Genomic DNA, 24,946 nt, shown 5'->3' on the forward strand with positions numbered 1-24,946 from the left:
TCATACTCAACAATCCGCATCAATTTGGCCTGCAGGTCTTTTCAAAACTGGAATATTTGACCCGCGTGCATTGTTGACGTCGTCGCCGTGTCTTCCCCGTTCATCCGCTGAGCACGATGCCAAGTTGCGTCTACTACTACTTCTTTTGTCCTAGAACTAAGTGACAATTCAGACTTCAACACGGTCACCAAAACAATACTTTGACCATGAATCATCAGTACTGAAAACATTCCAAATAGAACAATATTCTGAAACTGTTGTTGAAGAAGAATCTAGACACATACTATTCACAAAGCTTAATTCTCAAAGCTCTATTTGGTCCATTTAATATTCGTTCATTTCGTCTCATTGACTATTTAGCCTGAATTAATGGTTAAACATGACAGATGTAGCTGACTAACTGACTGTTTAACTTTTAGGGATCACACTGATTTGGAGACTAAATGCAGTACTTAATTATTTCCTTGAAAAAAGAATTTGGTCAAGCTCTTCCTTCTATATATATACCATCTCCTTCCTACTGAGATGAACGCCAAACCACCACCCACAAGCGCTCCCCAGTCGTGAGTCAGTAGTATATATACTTCCCTCTCTTCTACTTGGGCCATGCTTCCCCTCTGCACAATAGCTAATGTGGATGGAGGTATCAGTACCGGATCCAATTCCTACCGTGTATTTGGGGTGGACCAATAGCTTGTTTTCTAGTAGTGGGAAGAAACGGACGCCAAGGCCATGTCGTGATGGCGCCGCTTGCGAGGCCCAATGTTTGTGCTGGTGCGGATAGGTATGGATAGAGGGAGAGGTGGGCGGTGGAGAGGGATGGACTGATGGCGAAGAAGCCGACAATGTGAAGAAACGTATAATGGCGGCGCTTGCTAGGGGAAGAAGCGGACTATGAGGAAGAAGAAACGGACTTGAGTAGCTGGACCAGACCAACTAACCTGTAATTGGCCTCTAATTGACTTAAGATGGATCAAATTAAAAAATTAGATGGAAACATTACGTGTTTTAGAAATATATATGTAAATATTTGCCTATTTTTTTTGCTCTTCAGGCTTCAGATTAAGTGTAATTTGCCTGTTTCCATGACATTCTTGCATTGTGTAATATATACATGCTAAGATTTAAAACAAAATCTTTAATGCTTATAAAGAACCTAGTAGTGTAATAGAGTAGTAAATGAATTAGCTTAGCTTGCAATACATACCAAACACTACGGGAATGCAAGATCCGTCCTGTGTTATTAGAGATCGAGCTCCTAGAGCAAGATTGTAACTTTTCCTCAAAGTAATCAATAAAAGACTCTCTTTCTCGCTACGCCTAGTATGGAGATAGAACAATTGTGGCAGGTTTAACCATGGTGGTTACCCTACTTACCTAAACAATCCGCATGTCGTTACGGCATGTAGATCGGAAACTGCGTTGTTAGTCGTCAGTATCCTTTTGGGGATGTGTTGAGTCACTAATAGAAAATAAGTCATTTATCCACCATAAAAATATACTAGTGGGATCAGGTCTAATCCCGAAGACCTTTAGTATCGGTGCTGATGCCTAGATATTAGTATCGGTTGACATTACCAATGGATCCTCCATGGGTGAATTCAAAAAAAAAAGCATCTCTCTTCCGGTTAGATTTGATGTGTAGGTGCAAAGAGTGAGGAAGATATGTACGAGACAAGAGGTTCTGTGTTCAACCTAATACACCGCACATGCACGAAAGGCCTCTTCCTAAGTTTCAAAGATTTTTTTAGATTTTTTAGTATCTTAGCCTGTAGTACCGGATGGTGGTCGTTTTAATACCGGCCATTCGACCTATACTAATGACCGACACTTTTAATCCTGGTTTTACAGTACAAATTGCGAATCATGTACTAGTCGGAGTTCCCAACCATCGTGTTTTCTAGGAGTGAGTTCTTGACATTAGTGGGGCGGCGTGACAGGGCCAGTCCATGAACGAGGTCCATATGCATGAATCTGGACAGGGCCATTATTACCAATTTCTAGTTGTTAAGCATTAACTTCTTGCACCTAACCTTCCCGCACAATTTCTTACAAATCGGGTCTTTAGGGCATCTCACAACAACAGGATGGTTTCACATCCTTTTCCTTTACAGTTAGCAGTTATACTTGTATCTTCATCCAATGAAACGGAGGCCATGGACACGGCCAGGCATGGACCCCGCGCCACATGTTCCCATGCAGCCAGCATGTACACAAGTTGATGATCACTGGACGGAACAACCACCACCTCCCACTTGCAGCTCGATTGAATTGCCACGCTAGCAGAAGAGCGGATAACTCAGTATATAGACGCACGTTCTGAAGAAGGTGAGAGATCGAGGAGCTGGTGGCTGGTCAGGGTCAAGAGTGAGCATCAGTGACCAAGGAGAAAAAAAAAGTAAGAAGCACACGAGGTAATTACAACAAATTACAACCTTGATGGATCAATTGATGGCACATAGTTTTTTTTATATAGTAAGAAATTGGTCTGGCCTCGAACATCCAAGAGTGAATGTCTACAGCCATGATCTTACAAATGATCTTACAAATGACGAGTTCAACACAAGGTGAAAGGTTCTAAAACGATCTAAGGAGCTGAATCACTCGAGGCACCGATGCTCCTGAAGTTCCAACCATACTTGATGTAAAACTCCATGATACTCTTCAAAATGCAGCTCCTCCTCTTCAGCGACACCTTCTCTTCCTCGTTAGATAACTGTGACCAGCACCTTGCCCAATATATCCCCTGAAAATTGCCTGCAAATAAATAAGAGTTAGGAACAGTCCTTTGAAAAAGGACATCAGTTCTACTCAACCAAAGAACCCAACAAAGAGCCGACGCCCCCACAAGAATCTGATCTTTAAGCTTTAAATTCCAGAAGAATTTCTAAGCAGATAACCCAACACAGAGAAAATACTTGTGGGTGGTTGAATACTGAATGAAATATGGATGGTATTCCAAATGAACCTTGCCACATGACAGTCAGAAAATAAATATTGTATCATCTCATCAGAGTTACAAAAGCAACGTTTAGTATACCCTCTCCAATTTCTTTTGACAAGATTATCATTTGTTAAGATGACCCTCTTCTTTAAATACCACAAGAAGATTTTTATTTTCAATGGTAACTTTTACTTCCATGCCACACAACCATCAGGCATATGTTCAGTTTTCATCACATCTGAGTACATGGATTTCACCGTAAAAGACCTATGTTTAGTCAGACTCCAAACAAAACTATCATCTTGTTGGTCCTCTTAACTCCACAAGCTTAGTGTGTTCCATGGATGTAATAGATAAATACCAGCTCACACAAGCTCGTTCTTTATTCATATTAAAAATTAAAATACCGCTATGTATCCGAGAGCTCACACATGCATGGTTAGTTTTTAGTAGTGCCGTCATACTCAACAATCTGCATCAATTTGGCCCACATGTCTTTCCGAAAAATAAATATTTGACCTCCAAACAACGTTGATGTCGTCACCGTGTCTTCCCTGTCCGTCAACTGAGCACAGGTCAAGCTACACCTACTACTATGGTTAGTTTTTAGTAGTGCTGTCATACTCAAGAATATACATCAATTTGGCCCCCATGTATTTTCAAAGAAATACTTGACCAAGTTGCATCTACATCAATACTCCGTACATGGTACATGGTTGGCTGAGCACATGGCCAAGTTGCATCTACATCCATTGAATTGGCCAGGTCCTTTCTTCTATATGTATCATCTCCTTCGTACTCAGCTGAACGCCAAGGCCAAACCACCCAGATGCGCTCACCCATCGTGAGTCAGTAATTTGCTACCCCCTCTTCTACTTCCGGCAATGCTTCCCCTCTACACATTACTTGGTACGCTAGTTCTCTTCTCCCCCCAGCACGCATCATGTTTCGCTGCTGCAAATCATGATACCCTCACGGTAGGCCAAGAGCTATCCGTCGGCGACAAGCTCGTCTCAAGAAACGGCAAGTTCGCGGTTGGTTTCTTCACGTTCCAGTCAGGCCCGAGCACTTCAAGTAAGTCCAGCAACACCACAGCCTCCCCCCGTTGGTACCTTGGCATATGGTACAATAAGATTCCAGTTTTCACTACGGTGTGGGTTGCTAACAGAGACAATCCAATTACTCATGATGCCAAGCTCAGCCTGACACAGCTCAAAATATCACGAGACGGCAACCTTGTCATCTTAGATGGTGCCACCAAATCTAGAATAATCTGGTCCACTGTCATCATCAATAGTACAGAAACCGGCAGGCTAAACACTAGTGCTGTTCTCTTGAATAGTGGAAACCTTGTTGTCATCACCGAAAACTCATCTAACCCAGTAACATTGTGGCAGAGCTTTGACTATCCAACAGATGTTGTGCTTCCGGGTGCCAAGATTGGCTGGAATAAGGTCACTGGTCTGACTCGTCAGTACATTTCAAGAAAGAGCATGATTGATCCAGGTACTGGCTCCTTCTGCACTGAACTGCAAATCAACGGGGCATTGGTGCATAGGAGCTGGAACACCTCTAATGTGTTTTGGTCTTGGGGAACTGTAAGGTCGTCGGCTCCTAAACTCGTACCACTACTCCAGTCATTACTTGACATAAATCCAGAGACTAGAGGTTTGATTAGGCCGGATTACATCAACAACAGTGAGGAGGAGTACTACAATTACACTTTACTGAATGAATCAATTTACATTTTCTATGTTCATGACATATCTGGTCAGACCAAGCTGAATGTTTGGTCGCAAGCCAAACAGTCGTGGCAAACACTATACACCCATCCTATTTCTCCCTGCACGGCATATGCTACCTGTGGACCATTTACGGTCTGCAGCGGTAATTCAAATCCATTTTGTGGCTGCATGGAGAGCTTCTCTCAGAAGTCACCTGGGGATTGGGAGCTTGGTGATCACACAGGAGGGTGTGTCAGAGATACTCCATTAGATTGCACTGATACGAAAAACAAGACAAGTTCAACAGACATATTCCACCCCATAGCTCATGTTACATTACCCAATAACCCAGAAATCATAAAAGATGCTACCACTCAAAGCAAATGCATAGAAGCTTGTCTCAGTTATTGCCCCTGCACGGCCTATTCCTATAACAATAGCATATGTTCTATATGGAATGGGGATCTGGTTGATGTAAAGAAGAATGATGGCACTGAGAATAATTCTGAAGATGTTCTTTACCTTCGCCTTGCTGCGACAGATTTGGAAAAATTGAGAAAGAACACCAAAAGAAAACCGGTCGCTAGAGTTATTGTTGTAACAAGCATTATTACTTTTGGGTCCCTAATGCTCATCATGCTGTTGTTACTGATGTGGAGAAACAAATCCAAGTGGTATGGTGTGGGATTACGTGACAGTCAATGTGGTGGTGGAATTATAACTTTTAGATACAGTGATTTGAATCATGCTACGAAAAGTTTCTCAGAAAAACTAGGAACAGGTGGCTTTGGTTCGGTGTTCAAGGGTGTGTTAAGTGACCAAACTACTATAGCAGTCAAAAGGCTTGATGGTGCCCGGCAAGGAGAGAAGCAGTTTAGGGCTGAGGTGAGCTCAATCGGATTGATCCAACATATCAACTTGGTCAGATTGATTGGTTTTTGCTGCGAAGGCGATAATCGGCTACTTGTGTATGAACACATGTTAAATGGGTCTCTTGATGCTCATCTATTTGGGAGCAACCCTAGTGTCCTGGATTGGAACGCCAGGTACCAAATAGCTATGGGAGTTGCTAGAGGATTGTCCTACTTGCATCACAGTTGTCGTGAGTGCATCATACACTGTGATATTAAACCAGAAAACATACTTCTGGATGCATCTTTCATTCCTAAAATTGCAGATTTTGGAATGGCAGCATTTGTAGGAAGGGACTTCAGCCGAGTTCTAACTACATTAAGGGGAACTGCAGGGTATCTTGCCCCAGAGTGGCTCAGCGGAGTTGCAATTACACCTAAAGTTGATGTTTATAGCTTTGGTATGGTACTATTAGAAATCATATCGGGGAAAAGAAAAACACATGAACAAGTATACACAGGCAGCAATCATCATGTGGCTTATTTTCCTGTGCAAGCTATCCTCAAGCTTCAAGCGGGCGATGTGAGCAGTTTGGTGGATCCACAATTACATGGCGACTTTGATTTGGCGGAGGTTGAGAGGGTTTGCAAAGTTGCATGTTGGTGCATCCAAGATGATGAGTCTGATCGCCCAACAATGGGCGAACTAGTACAGGTTCTTGAGGGTCTCCAGGAGCTTGATGTGCCCCCAATGCCAAGACTCCTTGCAGCTATTACGCATGGAATTCTCTGAAGAGTCTACTTGTGACAGTAATGCTTCATAGCCTATGTTAATAATTTATTATTCAGCAAACTTTAAATTTGTAGCGAGGCATGGAAATAAGAAAGTAATTCATGAAGATTGATTGTAATTGTAAGGCAAGTAAATGGCATCCTTGCTATAGTACTAAATCTGTTATCGTCAGTTTGACATGTATGTTGGTGGATCAAATACTATTTGTACAGTGATATTTTGTTCTTCAACTTGTGAATAGTTTGGTCATGTACAAAAGGGGGCTTGGATTATGATGATCGCAAAGAAGCCGATAATAATGTGTTTGAAACTGAATAATTCTTGTTGGGTTATCTCTATTACATGTTCTCTTTGGAGGCTGTATATATCATGTATGTGGTACTGTGGTCCTTTCATCAAGGTCAAGAGTATAGCTTCTTTTTTTTTGGGGGGGGGGGGGGGGGGGCAGTTGTCTTGGGTTTCCCTTTTTCCTTTATTACTTCAGTAGTCTTTGTGACGCTGGTACAACTACAAGTACCAGAAAGGAATTGAGTCTTAACCCTGGACCAGCTAAAATGGTATACGGAGAACAAAAAGCTCTGCATTATTTTACTAAACAAAATAATAATGCTACAACGAGAATAGCAAAGGATGGTATTGCAAGGGCTGATGGGATCATTAATCCTGCTATCAATTCTTTAGAAACTCCTGAGGCACGGCCGATCCATCTGCACCATACCCCCCTTCTAGTTGTTAGTTTGATCTAAACACTGGATCGGTCCAACGACCGATCCGGAGACGGTTACGCGCCCTGATCGGGGGCGCACAGCCAACCCAATGGCATGTGGCCCCCTCGCGCAGCGCCACAATAAAAGGAAAGGTGGGGGCCGGGGCACGCAAGATGAAGTTCGCCGCGTTGCCGTAATTCCACCTAAAAGCCCTAGCACGAACCGATCTAAGTGCGGCGCTGAAGCGACGGGAAGCGCCGCCGCCGCCTCTGCATCCACGCCACCACCTTTGCTCGACTTCACCGCCGCCCGCTCACCCTCGTCTTCGACTACGGCTTGGATCTTTCACCGCCATGGCAAACAATGGCGATGCCGGAACTTCAACCGGTGGTATGGCTCCTCTAATCAATCTCCTTTTCTCTCTCTCTGTTACATTCTCAATTAGCCCTAAATTGCTATCCTGTTTAGCCTAATCACCGAGCCGGCTTACACTTAGTCGATTTCTAGACATAACATTGGTATCAGTAAGCCTAACTAAGTGTAGTTAGGCTCGGGTAATGATCTCGCACAGCAATTAGAAGGAGGGGAATTGCATTAAGTCGGGAGTAAGCAAGAACAGACCGATTCAAACCCTTCGGGGTGAAAGTATCAAAGCATCCCGTGCAAAACCTAAACCTAACCCTAACCCTAGCTCACAACAGAAAGGGGTGGTACAAGGGGAACCTACCCGGTTTTACATTGGGCCGCCCGCCGTCACCGCGCCCGGGACGCCGGCGCCTTGACCAGATCCCGCGAGGTTCTCTGCCTCGGGTGGATGGTGTGGCAAAACCGTCTGAATTATTCCGGTTCAAGTGCGCTAATGATCACCGTACAGCTGTTATCCGCTTAACGCACTTCAAACGGAGCAATGCATTGGCCTGTCGGGTCTCCGCCCGATACAACCACGGTTCAACAGGATCGAAGTAGGTTCACCCCGCACAAAGGCGAGTTCACATCACAGAATAGCTCATTAACTTTTAATTTACAGACATTCATATATTATTACAAACCAGGTTCGAATGTAAGTAAACTTATACAATCAGTATCAAACTGACAAGTACGAACAGCTTGTCCAAAATTTACAGCGGAAAGAAAAGTTTTTCGCGACTACACACGTCGCACAGGCGGACACCAAGCTTAGCCCAGGGCCTGGTGTCACTCCGGAGGGTCACTGCCAGCCGGGGACGGGTCCCACTCCACGGACCAGCCAAAAGGAACGGATGTTGGCCACACAAGGATGTCCGTGGGGTTCTCGAAGGTCATACCTGAAACAGATACTAGCAAGGCTGAGTATTCTAATACCCAGTAAGGCTTACCCGGGTTTGGGTATACTTTAACCCGTAACTAGACTCATGAAGGCTTTGTGAAGGTTCTGGTTTATTTTCAGCTGAAAAGCAACAAAGAGTATAACCTATTCTCAAGTTTTAGCTTTCAGATTCTAGCTTGATTAGCCATCCTAGGTAAGCACCTATACTAAACAAGCAAGATATAGATCATCATCCATCAAGATTAATTCATCAATCATTACACCTTTTACTCGATGTGGCAGAAGGAATAAGCAGTCTCAATCTTCGTGAGAGGCGGACGATTCGAATCGAATTTAACCTTGCAAGGTAAACCTAACACACACGCTTGGAACGTCCAACAAGGTGTTCCAAAGCAACCGTTTGCCTTTCATTCCGGGTTGTGGACAGGGCCACCCCAAGCGACTGCAGGACCATACGCACACCCAATGTGTGCAGGACGTACGTCTGTAGCGCGACTACAAAACCCGTACTCCTGGTTGCCCTTGCAACACGTATTCCCACACGTCGAATCAAGTAACCAAAAGAACCAAATACATGTGGTGGTCAGTATGTCCACTTGCCGGGCCGATTGGTTACTAGGCTTACCGCTTACCATATTTCGCGGTATGTGGCTAGTACTTTCAAACGCTCAGCCACCACTACCACACATTTCGACCTTAAAGCTTTTATCAAAACAGACAGGGTAAACTTTAGGTCATGATACAACACATGACCCTGTCCATCATCCTTATAGTGGTTGCAGAATTGTAAACAAGCAACTCCTATATCGCGCGAGTGACAGGGAATCACCCGACTTTTACCGGTCCTATTTAGCAGAGCATCTATGCGAAAAGGACTCGGGTACAGTACACTGGGTTCCTGAGATATCATGCAACTGGGGTGTCATTGCAACTCCTAGACGTAATGCAAGATATATAATGTATAAGATTGCGTATTGTAGTAAGTTGAAATACTGGGTTATGCACCGGGGCTTGCCTTCTTGAGTGGGGTTGGGGGCAGGGGTGTCAGAAACTTCCGAACTTTGGTTCGGGGCTTCAATTAAATCCTCGACGGCTTGGGCTGGGTCTTCTGAAAACCCTTGGTCTTGGCCTAAGACCAACTCGTAATCTCCGTCGTCAAGCGTCGTTGATTCTATATGAGATGCAAAAGAATGAGTAAGACAAAGTTTAATTTTAAGATTTTATTTTACAAAAGTTAACACACAAAATTTCATGAGGATATCTCTAAACCTATTGCAAACAGGAATTAAAACATTTGAATTTTGAATTTGAATTTGAATCCAAATTTAAATTCAAACTTGAAATAAAAAGGATTATAAGATTTAGAAATCTAACCATACATTAATCATTAACACATTAAAGAATAGAAAAAGATTCTAACTAACTAGGTTTATAAAACCTAATTAGCTAGCATTTCCAATTTTGAAAAGTTAAATCAAAAGAAGTTGAGTTATGAAACAAATCTAAGTTTGAAACTTTAATTCAAGGTTATACCTAACTCACATAACATTCATGTCAACAATCATGAGAAACAAAGTTTAAGTATAGAAATTATATACCAAAGACCTTTTTAATCTTAGATTTAAAATAGGTACAAAAGTATTTGGTTTCATATCAAACTTTATAAACAAAAGTTGTAGAATTTGAACTCTACTTTCTAACAAAACTAATTTTGCAATTTTTGGATTTTTCTGTGATTTCCTATGAATTTTGCAAGACAGCCATAGCAATCACATAAAATAACAGACACCATTACGTATAGACCCTTGTTTGATACTGTTTCTCTGAGTCTGTGGGTTTACAAAAAAGCACCCCGGGCTTTTGCATCTTCTGAGCCGGGGTCCTTGACCAGAAACGAAAGGGGCAGAGGGGGGGGGTGGTCACCGCCAGTGAGGGAAGGCACCGGTGGCGAGGTTGCGCGGAGGGAAAGTACCGCAGGGGGTCTGCGCACCCTTGGTCGCACTGAATTGGAAAGGGGCAGAGGGCAGTGGTGGTGTAGCAGAGACAGCGGCCGGCGGCGGAGGGGACCGGTGGGGGACCGGGTTCCGGTGGTCGGGGACGGTGAAGAAGTGGTCAAAAAGCTTCCTGGAGGAGTGGAGATGCTCGGGGTGGGCTCAATTGGAAGTGGGGAAGGCTGGAGAGGGGCTTCCCACGGTGAGCCAGGAGCGGTGGCGGTGGCGCTCGGCGGCCGTGGAGCTCCGGTCAGGGTTGGAAGGTGACCGGGGGGTGGGGAGCACGAGCGAGGGTCGGGACGGCTTCCTAGGGGGTTCACGAGGTCAGGGAGCGGCTGTAGGTGGCTGCCCACGGTGAGCTGCGGTCACCGGAGTAGGAGGAGGAAGACGACCGTGGCGCTCGGGTTCCAGGATGGAATGCGGTGCAGGTGTAGAGGGGAAAAGAACGTGAAGGCACTAGGGAAGCTCACGGGCAAGAAGATAAGGGCTCAGAGGGGGCGCTCGGCCCGTGCCACGGCGGCAGCGGCGTGTCAAGCGGCCGGGGATGTAAGGAAGCCGTGGCGGCCGCGGAGAGGAGTGCCAGGGCGAGGAGCAGGCTCGGGGAAGAAGGAATCGACGCGTGGAAGGGGCGAAGCAGGAGGTGGAGCGGTGACAGCGTAGAGCGGTGGCCGGGGGAGCTGTACCGGTGGCGGGAAACATAGAGCACGCGCGCGCGGTCGGAAACAGAGGAGCGCGAGGGCGCGAGGAGGAAGACAGGGGACTAAACTGTGAAAAGGAGAAAACTTAGGGGCCTATCTGTAAAGCATGATTAACTTTCACACCACTGCTCAAATGAAGATGGGCCCAAAAGCAAAAATGTTTAGTTTTTCAAAATGCACAACTTTACTTTAAGGCTCACCCACAGAAGAGCTAAGGTTTTACAATCAACTTGAAATTTAGCAAGATTTCTAAACTTTGCTTAAATCCTAATTTAAAATTACACCACAATTATATCCAAAAGGTAGTTTCACCTATTTTTGCGTTTTAAACATAAGTTTTTAAATTTTACAAAATAACCCTTGTACTTTCCAAATCTACCCTCCATGCTCACCCATTTAGCACAAAAGGACCTTAGTTTAAATATAATTATATAAACAATCACTTTTACTTATTATTAACACTTTCAAACATACCTTTACTACATTTGGCACATAACAACTCTCCAAAACTCTAGGGTGTGACCAAGCTATTTACCTGAATGTCACAGCCTCCCCCCCTAAAAAGAATCTCATCCCGAGATTCCGGAGCAGAAGAAATTGATGGATTAGTTTTGAAGGTTGGCTTGGAAGAAATCCGGGAAATTATGCTGAAGATAGGATTCGGTTTCCCATGTGGCCTCTTCTTCGGTGTGATGGTTCCATTGAATCTTGTACATCTTAATGGTTCTTCTTCTAGTGCTTCTTTCTTTGGTATTTAGTACTCGGATTGGGTGCTCTGTATAGGTTAGATCAGCTTCGATTTTGATGGTCTGAGGATCGATAATTTCAGTAGGAACTTTAGCACACTTCCGAAGTTGAGATACATGAAAGATGTTATGGACGGCTGCTAGCTGAGGAGGGAGTTGAAGTCGATAAAATACGGGTCCACAGATTTCAAGGATTTCAAAGGGTCCAACGTATCGAGGAGCAAGTTTCCCTTTCACGCCGAACCTTTGAATACCCCGAGTAGGAGATACTCGAAGATAGACGAAGTCTCCGACTTGAAACCGTAATGGGCTTCTTCGTATATCAACGTAACTTTTCTGTCGAGATTGTGCTGTCTTAAGTTTTGCTTGTATTATTCTTACTTTCTCCTCTGCTTCATTGACCAGGTCTGGTCCAAAAATTTTACGTTCGCCGGTTTGTGACCAACTCAAAGGAGTTCTGCAACAGCGACCGTACAATGCTTCAAATGGGGCTATCTTGAGACTGGTCTGATAGCTATTGTTGTACGAGAATTCTGCCAATGACAAGCATTTATCCCAATTCTTGTCATATTGGAGGACACAGGCTCTGAGCATATCTTCCAAGACCTGATTTACTCTCTCAGTCTGTCCATTTGTCTGGGGATGATACGCTGAGCTTCGAATTAATTTAGTTCCAAGAGCATCTTGGAGTTGTTCCCAGAACCGAGCGACGAACAGCGTCCCACGATCAGAAATGATTGTCTTAGGTATACCATGGAGGCGAACAATTTGATCCAGGTAAATCTCAACATACTTCTTGGCATTACACGTAGTGTGTACAGGAAGAAAATGTGCCGTTTTGGTTAATCGATCAACGATTACCCAAATAGAGTCATGTCTCCGAGAAGTATTAGGTAATCCAACAATAAAATCCATACTGATATCTTCCCATTTCCAAGAGGGAATGGTTAGAGGTTGGAGAGTACCAGCAGCCTTTAGATGACTGGCTTTAACCCTTTGGCAGATATCACATTCTGAGACGTACTTGGCAGTTTCTCGCCTCATACGAGTCCACCAAAAGCTATGTTTCAGATCTTGGTACATTTTTGTACTGCCCGGATGTATAGAAAATTTGGACAGGTGGGCTTCGTCCATTATTTGCTTTCGGAGTTTATGGTCCTTAGGTACCACAAGGCATTTATTGAACCACAAAACTCCTTCGGAATCTACCTGGAAACATTTGTACTTTTCCTCTCCCTGTATTAGCTTCTGCTTAATGATCTCAACTCCTTCACTGCGCTGTTGAGCTAGAACAATATCATCCCTAAGCGTGGCTTCAATCGAGAGGTGATTTAAGTCACCTTGGGGAATGATTTCCAGATTAAGCTTTCCCATTTCCCAACAAAGAGTTTCGTTGAAATCTTCAACAGATAAAGAAGAACAGCGCGCTTTGCGACTAAGCGCATCGGCAACAATATTGGCTTTGCCGGGGTGATAGTGTACTTCTAGGTCATAATCCTTAATGAGTTCTAGCCAGCGTCTTTGCCTCATATTCAAATCTGCTTGGGTAAAGATATATTTGAGGCTTTTGTGGTCAGTATAGATATGACTTTTTGCTCCCATTAGATGATGTCTCCAAATTTTCAAAGCATGGATGACAGCTGCTAGTTCTAGTTCATGAGTGGGATAGTTCTGTTCATGAACTCTGAGTGCCCGAGATGCATATGCAATTACCCGGTGGTCTTGCATAAGGACACAACCAAGTCCAGTTCCTGATGCATCACAATAGATATCAAAAGGTTTTGACACATTAGATTGAGCCAAGACTGGAGCAGAAGTGAGATGATCTCTGAGAATATGGAATGCATCATCGCATTTTTGATTCCAAGAGAATTTAACACCTTTCTTCAGCAATTCGGTCATAGGTTTGGCTATTCTAGAAAAGTCCGGAATAAACCGACGATAGTAGCCTGCTAGACCAAGAAAACTGCGAATCTGATAGACTGAGGTGGGAGGTTTCCAATCCATCACTTCTTGTACTTTATTGGGATCGATGGATATTAGGTCACCAGAAATGGTATGGCCTAGGAATTTTACGGTATCCAACCAAAACTCACACTTGGAGAATTTGGCGTACAGGTGATGGTCTCTCAATCGCTGAAGGATGACGTGAAGATGCTTGACATGATCTTCTGGAGTTTTAGAATAAATCAGGATGTCATCAATGAAGACCACAACAAATTTGTCGAGTTTTTGCATGAAGACAGAATTCATGAGGTACATGAAATAGGCTGGAGCATTAGTGAGACCAAACGACATGACAAGATACTCGTATAGACCATATCGGGTGGAGAAAGCTGTTTTTGGAACATCACTGGGCCGGATCTTAATTTGGTGGTAGCCAGAACGAAGATCAATTTTGGAGAATACCTTTGCTCCAGCTAGTTGATCGAAAAGGATGTCAATGCGGGGCAGGGGATACTTATTTTTAATAGTTACCGCATTGAGAGGGCGATAGTCCACACACAGCCTCAAGCTATTGTCTTTCTTTTCCACAAATAAGGCTGGACAACCCCATGGTGATGCACTTGGACGAATGAAACCCTTGTCTAAGAGATCCTGGAGTTGGATTTTCAATTCAGCCAACTCGTTAGGAGGCATGCGATAGGATTTCTTAGAGATAGGGGCTGTGCCAGGTTGGAGTTCTATAATGAACTCGATACCTCTATCTGGGGGCATTCCAGGTAAGTCATCTGGGAAAACATCTGGATATTTACAGACAACTGGAATATTCCTTAGCTTAATCCCGGTAGCAGCATAAGTACAAGAATCGATACATTCCTGCCGGGGAAGATGCAGGATAGTAGATTCTTGTTCAGGAAGATTTATTTCCACTATTCGGGAGGGGATATCTAAAGATACATGATGTTGAGTCATCCAATTCACGCCCAAGAGAACATCCATCCCTTTTAGATCCATTACTAATAGATCTGTTCTGATTAAGTGGCTACCCAACTGAATGGGTACCATCCTACAGATTTGGTTGGATAAAATCTTACCACCAGGAGTTATAATGCCATAAGCCTCATTTATAGAATAAATATCCATGCCTACTTTAATCCCACAAGTTTTACTGATAAAACTATGGGTGGCTCCAGAATCAAAAAGAACAATAACAGGGTGATGGTTGATAGAAAATGTACCCGTCATTATCGGTGTCCCCTCGGGAAGTTCGGAGAGTGTAGTAAGATTCACCCTCCCTTGACGGACCTGCACCACTTGCCTCTTGCCTTTTCCCTGGTGGTTTGGATTAGATGCCTGCCCTTGGAATGATTTCCTAGGTTGAGGGCAGTCCTTGATGAAGTGGGACGGGCTTCCGCAATTAAAACAGCGATTATTGCTGTTTCCTGAAGTAGCTGGCGGAAAGCTCAGCCGTGGACCTTATCGCGGTTGTTGTTGACTTTGTGGCAATGGTGGTCGGTTGAATTGTGCCTGTTGGGGAGGTCGGGCTACCCATCTGCCAGGCAAATTGCCTCGAGGTGGAGCTCGAGGGGCATTACTCGGAACCAACCGATACCTTGACACTTGTGGGGTTGCAGGCCCTGTAGGTGCTTTCCGTTTCTTTTCCACTCTGTGGGCGGCAATACAATCCTCCTGAGTGATGGCCATATTGACCAACTCATTAAAATTGCTGGCCTTTACCAAATTCAACCATTCCTTAAGTTTGGTATTTAGGCCTCGGCGAAAGCGATCACACTTGCGGGCATCAGTGTCCGCATGAGATCCTGCATATTGGCACAAGTGATTGAAAGCTTGTGCATACTGCGTAACGGTGCGGGTGCCTTTTGTCAAATTCAGGAATTCATTGAGCTTTCGCTCAATGAGCCCCTCCGGTATATGATGCGCTCGAAACGCAGTCCGAAATTCGTCCCAAGTGACAACATGTTCGGCAGGTTGCATAGCATGAAATTGGTCCCACCAAAGACGGGCAGTGCTCCGAAGTTGCTGGGCTGCGAAAAGCACTTTATTCACATCTGAACAGGGAACTGGTAATAAGGCGAACTTGGACTCGACAGTTCGCAGCCAGGCATCTGCGTCCAAAGGTTCATCTGCCTTATGGAATAATGGAGGTTGGGTGCTGAGGAAGTCCTGATAGCTGGCCGACAGAGGTTCACCTCGACCTCGAGGTTGCTGCTGAAAATGGCCCATTTGAGCTTGTACAAGTTGATTAAGAAGCTCAGTTTGCCGGGCCATAACCTCGGCCACGTTTGGAGGTGGCGGTGGCGGTTGCTGAGAACCACTAGACTGACCTGCCCGGAATCCTTCCGGGGTTCCTCGAGTAGCTCCAACCATCTGAAATAAAGGAGATATCCATTAACAACCATAACTTTACTCCAATTTCAGATAATAAGCAATTATCAAATGGAAATGTAATGCATATGCTCCATTCAATCCATTCAAAACAGATGTCAAAGTATTGAGCAAAGTAACAAAGCACCAGATTTAGATTGCTATAAAAACGCTGATAATCCTTGCCTCTTATATCATTACACCCAAACCCTTACAAACCTTTACCTAAAAGCACATGCCACATATACAACAAGTGGCTCTAAACCTAGATAAACTACACACCACCTATATCACATCTTTATACACTAGTTACAACTAGTCAATCACTCACTCATCCAAAACTAAAAGTCATCAAAGTTCCCTACTGATGACTGACTACCCGAAGAGGAATGATGGGGACTGATAACAGGGTCTCCGTGCTTAGTGTCAATCCCGGAGACTCCCTGTATTTCCTCGGGATCTTCTTCTTCTTCTTCAGGTGCCAGTGCTGCAGGAGGTACGAGCTGCTGTTGAAGCTCATTGATGTGCGCATTGGCGTCATCCACTTCGAGAATCAGATCATGGATTTGTGTCTGTAAAAATTCAGTAACTGTATCACGCTGAGTGATTATGTGGTCACTCTCATTGATCTGATCTTCCCTGTGGTGAATAGTTTCATTTTGAGTAGCAATAATCCCATCCTTGTCAATCACCACAGCTCAAAGTTGATCCACCTGGGCGATATGGCTAGCAGCTTCCCTATGGAGACTTCGTGCGGCATTAATCAATTGGCCTATCTGACGCCGTAACAATGAGTGATAATGGTACTGCACACTAGTGAAGAGCCTCATCCCTCGTATAACTTCTTCTGGCGAGCCTTCCAATCTATGACTCTCAGGAATCACCCTGAGATCTCGTTCTGCCTCACCAGGATCTGTTGTAGCAAACAACCCAATGGGTTGTCCTACGACTTCCTCAGGATGTTGACTACAAAAGGCATAAATGGCTTCTAGTGCCGCCGCCTCGATAGTGTCCACGATTCAATAGCCTATCATACTGATCTCAATAGGCTGCCATTGTGAACGAGATGGATGTTGAGGAATAGTCATCCTGACATGAGCTCTATGGATCCCGTCTTCCACATGTTCGACAGCATCATACTGGGGAGTTTCTGTATAATGGAAGGTCTGCAAGGACTCCCAAAGTAGACGGGAAAACCCTCCCAGTGAAGGGCATTGGTGTGAAGATGCCCTTCCGGATCCCAGAAGACATTAGAAGGACCTGCCATCTGCAACAAGAATGCAAATGGTGAGACTTTTACCTTGTTAAGAAGATACACGATAAATAGAATGGGATAATCAATTCTGATAACAGCAAGGGCTGAAAATCAGATGGAAGCCTAAGATACTATAAGATACCCAACTTAAAATTATCATTAAAACTCTATTAACCCATTCCAAAGACATATAACACATTATTCATCCTTAGAACATCAAACATACAGTACAACAGATTATGCATGCATGCACTATACGTCCTCACAACCAAAACAACTGCCGAATATGTTCGGACTTACGTATCTAAGTTCCGGTGGCATATTCATACGTCTCTCACTATATATAACTAACCGGTAAATCCTACGCGTCCTAATCTCGTAACCGTGGTTAGTATACCTGCAGAAGAACACATATATATAAGTATATCATGAACCTTTCATGGCAGCACGACATGAAAGCGTCCCCAAACAGTACTGTTCGCTATAGAAACAGCATCTGTACAATTACCGCCGTACAGACAACGTTAGCATACGTTATCGAAACAACGTATTCACGGGGGGTACCGCAAAATGCGGGGGTATGAACAGCGATCGCCATACCCTGCGCCGAACCATATACTCCCAATGTAGTCAACCAAAGTTGGTACATTGGCAGCATCTCAAGTAAGCCACTGCTTGAGAAACAGCGTTCGGTTCGCATCACTGACAGGAAGGTCAAGCTCCCTCAGTTGGCTGAGGATCCTTACCTTCTTACCTTACGATCGTAGGTGTCGTAACAGAATGTAAAGTTGAATTGTGCAAGAATTTAAATTTCGACATAAAGTAGTGCTGCAAGTTAGAAATATCTATACATATATAGTTACCAATAGCCACCTGATATCCCCATATAAATCCCTAGGGCTTTACGCTCTAAACATCTACCTTAACGAATCCAACGTACTTTTGCAAACTCATTTGTTGACCAATTTTTTTATTTTAAAACACTTTTAAGAGCTTTTCCAGATGTAACCGTAAACCTACAGCTCTGATACCAGCTGTGGCAGAACCGTCTGAATTATTCCGGTTCAAGTGCGCTAATGATCACCGTACAGCTGTTATCCGCTTAACGCACTTCAAACGGATCAATGCATTGGTCTGTCGGGTCTCCGCCCGATACAACCACGGTTCAATAGGATCGAAGTAGGTTCACCCCGCACAAAGGCGAGTTCACATCACAGAATAGCTCATTAACTTTTAATTTACAGACATTCATATATTATTACAAACCAGGTTCGAATGTAAGTAAACTTATACAATCAGTATCAAACTGACAAGTACGAACAGCTTGTCCAAAATTTACAGCGGAAAGAAAAGTTTTTCGCGACTACACACGTCGCACAGGCGGACACCAAGCTTAGCCCAGGGCCTGGTGTCACTCCGGAGGGTCACTGCCAGCCGGGGACGGGTCCCACTCCACGGACCAGCCAAAAGGAACGGATGTTGGCCACACAAGGATGTCCGTGGGGTTCTCGAAGGTCATACCTGAAACAGATACTAGCAAGGCTGAGTATTCTAATACCCAGTAAGGCTTACCCGGGTTTGGGTATACTTTAACCCGTAACTAGACTCATGAAGGCTTTGTGAAGGTTCTGGTTTATTTTCAGCTGAAAAGCAACAAAGAGTATAACCTATTCTCAAGTTTTAGCTTTCAGATTCTAGCTTGATTAGCCATCCTAGGTAAGCACCTATACTAAACAAGCAAGATATAGATCATCATCCATCAAGATTAATTCATCAATCATTACACCTTTTACTCGATGTGGCAGAAGGAATAAGCAGTCTCAATCTTCGTGAGAGGCGGACGATTCGAATCGAATTTAACCTTGCAAGGTAAACCTAACACACACGCTTGGAACGTCCAACAAGGTGTTCCAAAGCAACCGTTTGCCTTTCATTCCGGGTTGTGGACAGGGCCACCCCAAGCGACTGCAGGACCATACGCACACCCAATGTGTGCAGGACGTACGTCTGTAGCGCTACTACAAAACCCGTACTCCTGGTTGCCCTTGCAACACGTATTCCCACACGTCGAATCAAGTAACCAAAAGAACCAAATACATGTGGTGGTCAGTATGTCCACTTGCCGGGCCGATTGGTTACTAGGCTTACCGCTTACCATATTTCGCGGTATGTGGCTAGTACTTTCAAACGCTCAGCCACCACTACCACACATTTCGACCTTAAAGCTTTTATCAAAACAGACAGGGTAAACTTTAGGTCATGATACAACACATGACCCTGTCCATCATCCTTATAGTGGTTGCAGAATTGTAAACAAGCAACTCCTATATCGCGCGAGTGACAGGGAATCACCCGACTTTTACCGGTCCTATTTAGCAGAGCATCTATGCGAAAAGGACTCGGGTACAGTACACTGGGTTCCTGAGATATCATGCAACTGGGGTGTTATTGCAACTCCTAGACGTAATGCAAGATATATAATGTATAAGATTGCGTATTGTAGTAAGTTGAAATACTGGGTTATGCACCGGGGCTTGCCTTCTTGAGTGGGGTTGGGGCAGGGGTGTCAGAAACTTCCGAACTTTGGTTCGGGGCTTCAATTAAATCCTCGACGGCTTGGGCTGGGTCTTCTGAAAACCCTTGGTCTTGGCCTAAGACCAACTCGTAATCTCCGTCGTCAAGCGTCGTTGATTCTATATGAGATGCAAAAGAATGAGTAAGACAAAGTTTAATTTTAAGATTTTATTTTACAAAAGTTAACACACAAAAGTTCATGAGGATATCTCTAAACCTATTGCAAACAGGAATTAAAACATTTGAATTTTGAATTTGAATTTGAATCCAAATTTAAATTCAAACTTGAAATAAAAAGGATTATAAGATTTAGAAATCTAACCATACATTAATCATTAACACATTAAAGAATAGAAAAAGATTCTAACTAACTAGGTTTATAAAACCTAATTAGCTAGCATTTCCAATTTTGAAAAGTTAAATCAAAAGAAGTTGAGTTATGAAACAAATCTAAGTTTGAAACTTTAATTCAAGGTTATACCTAACTCACATAACATTCATGTCAACAATCATGAGAAACAAAGTTTAAGTATAGAAATTATATACCAAAGACCTTTTTAATCTTAGATTTAAAATAGGTACAAAAGTATTTGGTTTCATATCAAACTTCATAAACAAAAGTTGTAGAATTTGAACTCTACTTTCTAACAAAACTAATTTTGCAATTTTTGGATTTTTCTGTGATTTCCTATGAATTTTGCAAGACAGCCATAGCAATCACATAAAATAACAGACACCATTACGTATAGACCCTTGTTTGATACTGTTTCTCTGAGTCTGTGGGTTTGCAAAAAAGCACCCCGGGCTTTTGCATCTTCTGAGCCGGGGTCCTTGACCAGAAACGAAAGGGGCAAAGGGGGGGGGTGGTCACCGCCGGCGAGGGAAGGCACCGGTGGCGAGGTTGTGCGGAGGGAAAGTACCGCAGGGGGTCTGCGCACCCTTGGTCGCACTGAATTGGAAAGGGGCAGAGGGCAGTGGTGGTGTAGCAGAGACAGCGGCCGGCGGCGGAGGGGACCGGTGGGGGACCGGGTTCCGGTTGTCGGGGACGGTGAAGAAGTGGTCAAAAAGCTTCCTGGAGGAGTGGAGATGCTCGGGGTGGGCTCAATTGGAAGTGGGGAAGGCTGGAGAGGGGCTTCCCACGGTGAGCCAGGAGCGGTGGCGGTGGCGCTCGGCGGCCGTGGAGCTCCGGTCAGGGTTGGAAGGCGACCGGGTGGTGGGGAGCACGAGCGAGGGTCGGGACGGCTTCCTAGGGGGTTCACGAGGTCAGGGAGTGGCTGTAGGTGGCTGCCCACGGTGAGCTGCGGTCACCGGAGTAGGAGGAGGAAGACGACCATGGCGCTCGGGTTCCAGGATGGAATGCGGTGCAAGTGTAGAGGGGAAAAGAACGTGAAGGCACTCGGAAAGCTCACGGGCAAGAAGATAAGGGCTCAGAGGGGGCGCTCGGCCCGTGCCACTGCGGCGGCGGCGTGTCAAGCGGCCAGGGATGTAAGGAAGCCGTGGCGGCCACGGAGAGGAGTGCCAGGGCGAGGAGCAGGCTCGGGGAAGAAGGAATCGACGCGTGGAAGGGGCGAAGCAGGAGGTGGAGCGGTGACAACGTAGAGCGGTGGCCGGGGGAGCTGTACTGGCGGCGGGAAACAGAGAGCACGCGCACGCGGTCGGAAACAGAGGAGCGCGAGGGCGCGAGGAGGAAGATAGGGGACTAAACTGTGAAAAGGAGAAAACTTAGGGGCCTATCTGTAAAGCATGATTAACTTTCACACCACTGCTCAAATGAAGATGGGCCCAAAAGCAAAAATGTTTAGTTTTTCAAAATGCACAACTTTGCTTTAAGGCTCACCCACAGAAGAGCTAAGGTTTTACAATCAACTTGAAATTTAGCAAGATTTCTAAACTTTGCTTAAATCCTAATTTAAAATTACACCACAATTATATCCAAAAGGTAGTTTCACCTATTTTTGCGTTTTAAACATAAGTTTTTAACTTTTACAAAATAACCCTTGTACTTTCCAAATCTACCCTCCATGCTCACCCATTTAGCACAAAAGGACCTTAGTTTAAATATAATTATATAAACAATCACTTTTACTTATTATTAACACTTTCAAACATACCTTTACTACATTTGGCACATAACAACTCTCCAAAACTCTAGGGTGTGACCAAGCTATTTACCTGAATGTCACAGATGGAGGCCGCGCGAGTCGTTGACCCCGCCGCGCCGTAGATCTGGGCGCCACGGAGACGCCGCTCCACGGCGGCGCACTCACCTTGCGGCGAACGCGCGCTCCGGCCGTCGCCCTCGCTCGCGTGCGTGGAAGGAAGCAAACACCGGGGGAGAGAAGAGAGTGGCTAGGGTTTCCGAGAGACGCGGACGCGCGGGGGTTTTGACCCGCCGAAATCGACGCGCGACCGTCGATCTCGATCGGACGGTCGCGGTCGATCCGCGGGCACACGGGCCGCTTTTGCCCAGGCGGGGGACGGCTTTCCCGGCCCAGGCCTAGGTTGCGGCCTGGTGCGCGGGTAAGCGCCCCGCGCGCGCGTTGGCCGCGCTGGGCCGGGCCATTTTGGGCCAGATACACAGTAAATTTGTTAAGTATTTTCAGAAATTTTCCTTTAGACATTTCTTGTATAGTTTTGTCTCTAATTTATTTTTCACCAACGTGATAAATTCTACAGAGAGACAGTCAGTTAGTAAGTTTCTAAAAGTAAGCATATTTTAATTTTTCCACTGCAAACTTAATTAAGTTATATTCTTTAATTATTTTCGAACCAACGAGACATTATAATTAAAGGAGTCAGTTTTCAGTTTTCTTCCGTTATAATATTGTTATTTTCTGACCAACGTTGATAATAGCAGTATTATAATTTTTTAAGTAAGTTTCCATGCATTTGCTCTAATTCTGCCCAACGGTGTTTTAGAAATAATGCAGCTAGATATTTGTATGTCTTAATATTGACCAACGTTGAATTAAGATATGCAATTTATTGTTTTATAAAGCAGTTCTCACTTTTCTTGATTTAAATTTCAGGATCTAATGCAATGACTTTCATTAATGCTATACCGGCGTTGGATGGTTCCAACTACGGGATGTGGGCACAAAAGCTAGAAGTGGCTCTCGCACTGTCAGACATCGACTTAGCCATCACGTCACCGTTTCCTGTTGGTCCCGAGGAACTGGTGAGGGATCCGGAAGAGACATCTACTGTTTGGCAAGCTTGTCAGAGAGAACATGCAAATGTTCAAATGAAGTATGATCTTGAGAGAGCAAAATGGAACTCTTCCAACAGGAAGTGCTTGATGGTCATCAAGAGTTCCATTATAGACAGTATCAGGGGAGCAATCCCAGATTGCGCCACCGCAGTTGAGTACTTAAAGAAAGTTGAGAGTCAATTCGTTGGCTCCTCAAAAGCTTATGCACAAACTCTGATTCAGAGGTTAGTAAATGACAAGTACACTGGCAGTGGTGTGAGAGAGCACATACTAAAGATGAGCAACATGGCATCCAAGCTCAAACCTATGGACATGGAGCTTCCTCATGCTTTCGTTGTCCATTTGGTTCTGGCTTCTCTGCTAAAAGAGTTTGAGACTTTTGTTGTTAATTACAACATCAGCCCAGAGACATGGGATCTAGAGAAGCTCATCGCGATGTGTGTACAAGAAGAGGAAAGACTTAAAGCCTCGCATGGTGACACGCTCAACTATGTTAGGCACAACAAAAGAAACAACTCTTCTGACAAATACACGAGGCCACAAGGGAAACCTCAGTTCAAACGGGGTTCCACTTCTTCTTCTTCTTCGTCTCACCCAGGCAAGGGTGGAAAGAAAGATCAACCACACATTGAAAAGGATCAATGCATGTGGTGTCACAAGACAGGACACTACAAGAAAGATTGTCCAGATTTTCTAAGGCATTTAATTAAGAAAGGTGAGGATGTTATCACATTTATAGATGAGACCCTGTACGTAAGTTATTCTAAATCTACTTGGTGGATTGACTCAGGTGCAACTGTTCATGTTGCTAATTCCTTGCAGGGTATAAGTACAAGGACGATGCTACAAAGAGGGGATAGATGGCTGAAAGTCGCCAATGGAGTTAGAGCCGACATTGAAGCAGTTTGTCAACTCACGTTAGAATTAGAGAACGGCTTTAGACTCCAGTTGCATAATGTTCTTTATGTACCCTCTTTGTCTAGAAACTTAATTTCAGTATCATGTTTGGCAGATGATGGTTATGATTGTCATTTTGGCAAAGAACAATGTGAGATTATATTTAAAAGTCAGTGTGTTGGTCTTGCCATCCGACAAGACAAACTTTATATGTTGCCTATGCATGAGACTGTGAATTCTGTTAGCAATACTACGAGTATTGAACGCACGACTAACGACGCAAGTAATAAGCGCAAACGATGCGACAACGAAAATTCAGCGAAATTATGGCACTGTCGTTTAGGCCATATTTCGAGGGGGAGAATTGAGAGATTAATTAAAGAAAATATTCTCCATCCGTTAGATTTTTCAAATGAAGAATATTGCATCGATTGCGTTAAAGGAAAGTACGTTAAGAAAATAAAGAAAGGAGCCAAACGCAGTTCAGGGGTTTTGGAGATAGTGCACACAGATATCTGTGGTCCATTTCCCGTAAAGTCTGTGGACGGTTATGATTCATTCATAACGTTTACAGATGATTATTCGCGTTATGGTTATATTTAACCAATTACAGAAAGATCAGAAGCATTGGATAAATTTAAAATTTTTAAGGCTGAAGTAGAAAATCAGCAAAATCTTAAGATAAAAATAGTAAGATCTGACCGTGGAGGTGAGTACTACGGTCGACACACCCCGTATGGCCAAATTCCTGAACCTTTTGCGAGGTTTCTACAGGAAAATGGAATAGTAGCTCAGTACTCTACACCGGGCGAGCCTCAGCAAAATGGAGTCGCTGAAAGACGTAACCGTACCTTAATGGATATGGTGAGAAGTATGCTAAGCTACTCTACGTTACCGATTAATTTATGGATGGAGGCGTT

The 24,946-nt window shown here is 44.3% G+C and overlaps 1 protein-coding gene across 1 annotated transcript; it reads left to right on the forward strand.

The window, feature by feature from the left end:
• Positions 1-3,763: 3,763 nt before the first annotated feature.
• On the forward strand, positions 3,764-6,561 carry LOC112903800 (G-type lectin S-receptor-like serine/threonine-protein kinase At2g19130). The gene has a single exon (XM_025973002.1). The coding sequence runs from the start codon at positions 3,829-3,831 to the stop codon at positions 6,310-6,312; it is 2,484 nt and encodes an 827-aa protein (XP_025828787.1). The 5' UTR covers positions 3,764-3,828; the 3' UTR covers positions 6,313-6,561.
• Positions 6,562-24,946: the final 18,385 nt, after the last annotated feature.

The sequence above is a fragment of the Panicum hallii genome, chromosome 8, assembly GCF_002211085.1.
Source record: "Panicum hallii strain FIL2 chromosome 8, PHallii_v3.1, whole genome shotgun sequence".
NCBI lineage: Eukaryota > Viridiplantae > Streptophyta > Magnoliopsida > Poales > Poaceae > Panicum > Panicum hallii.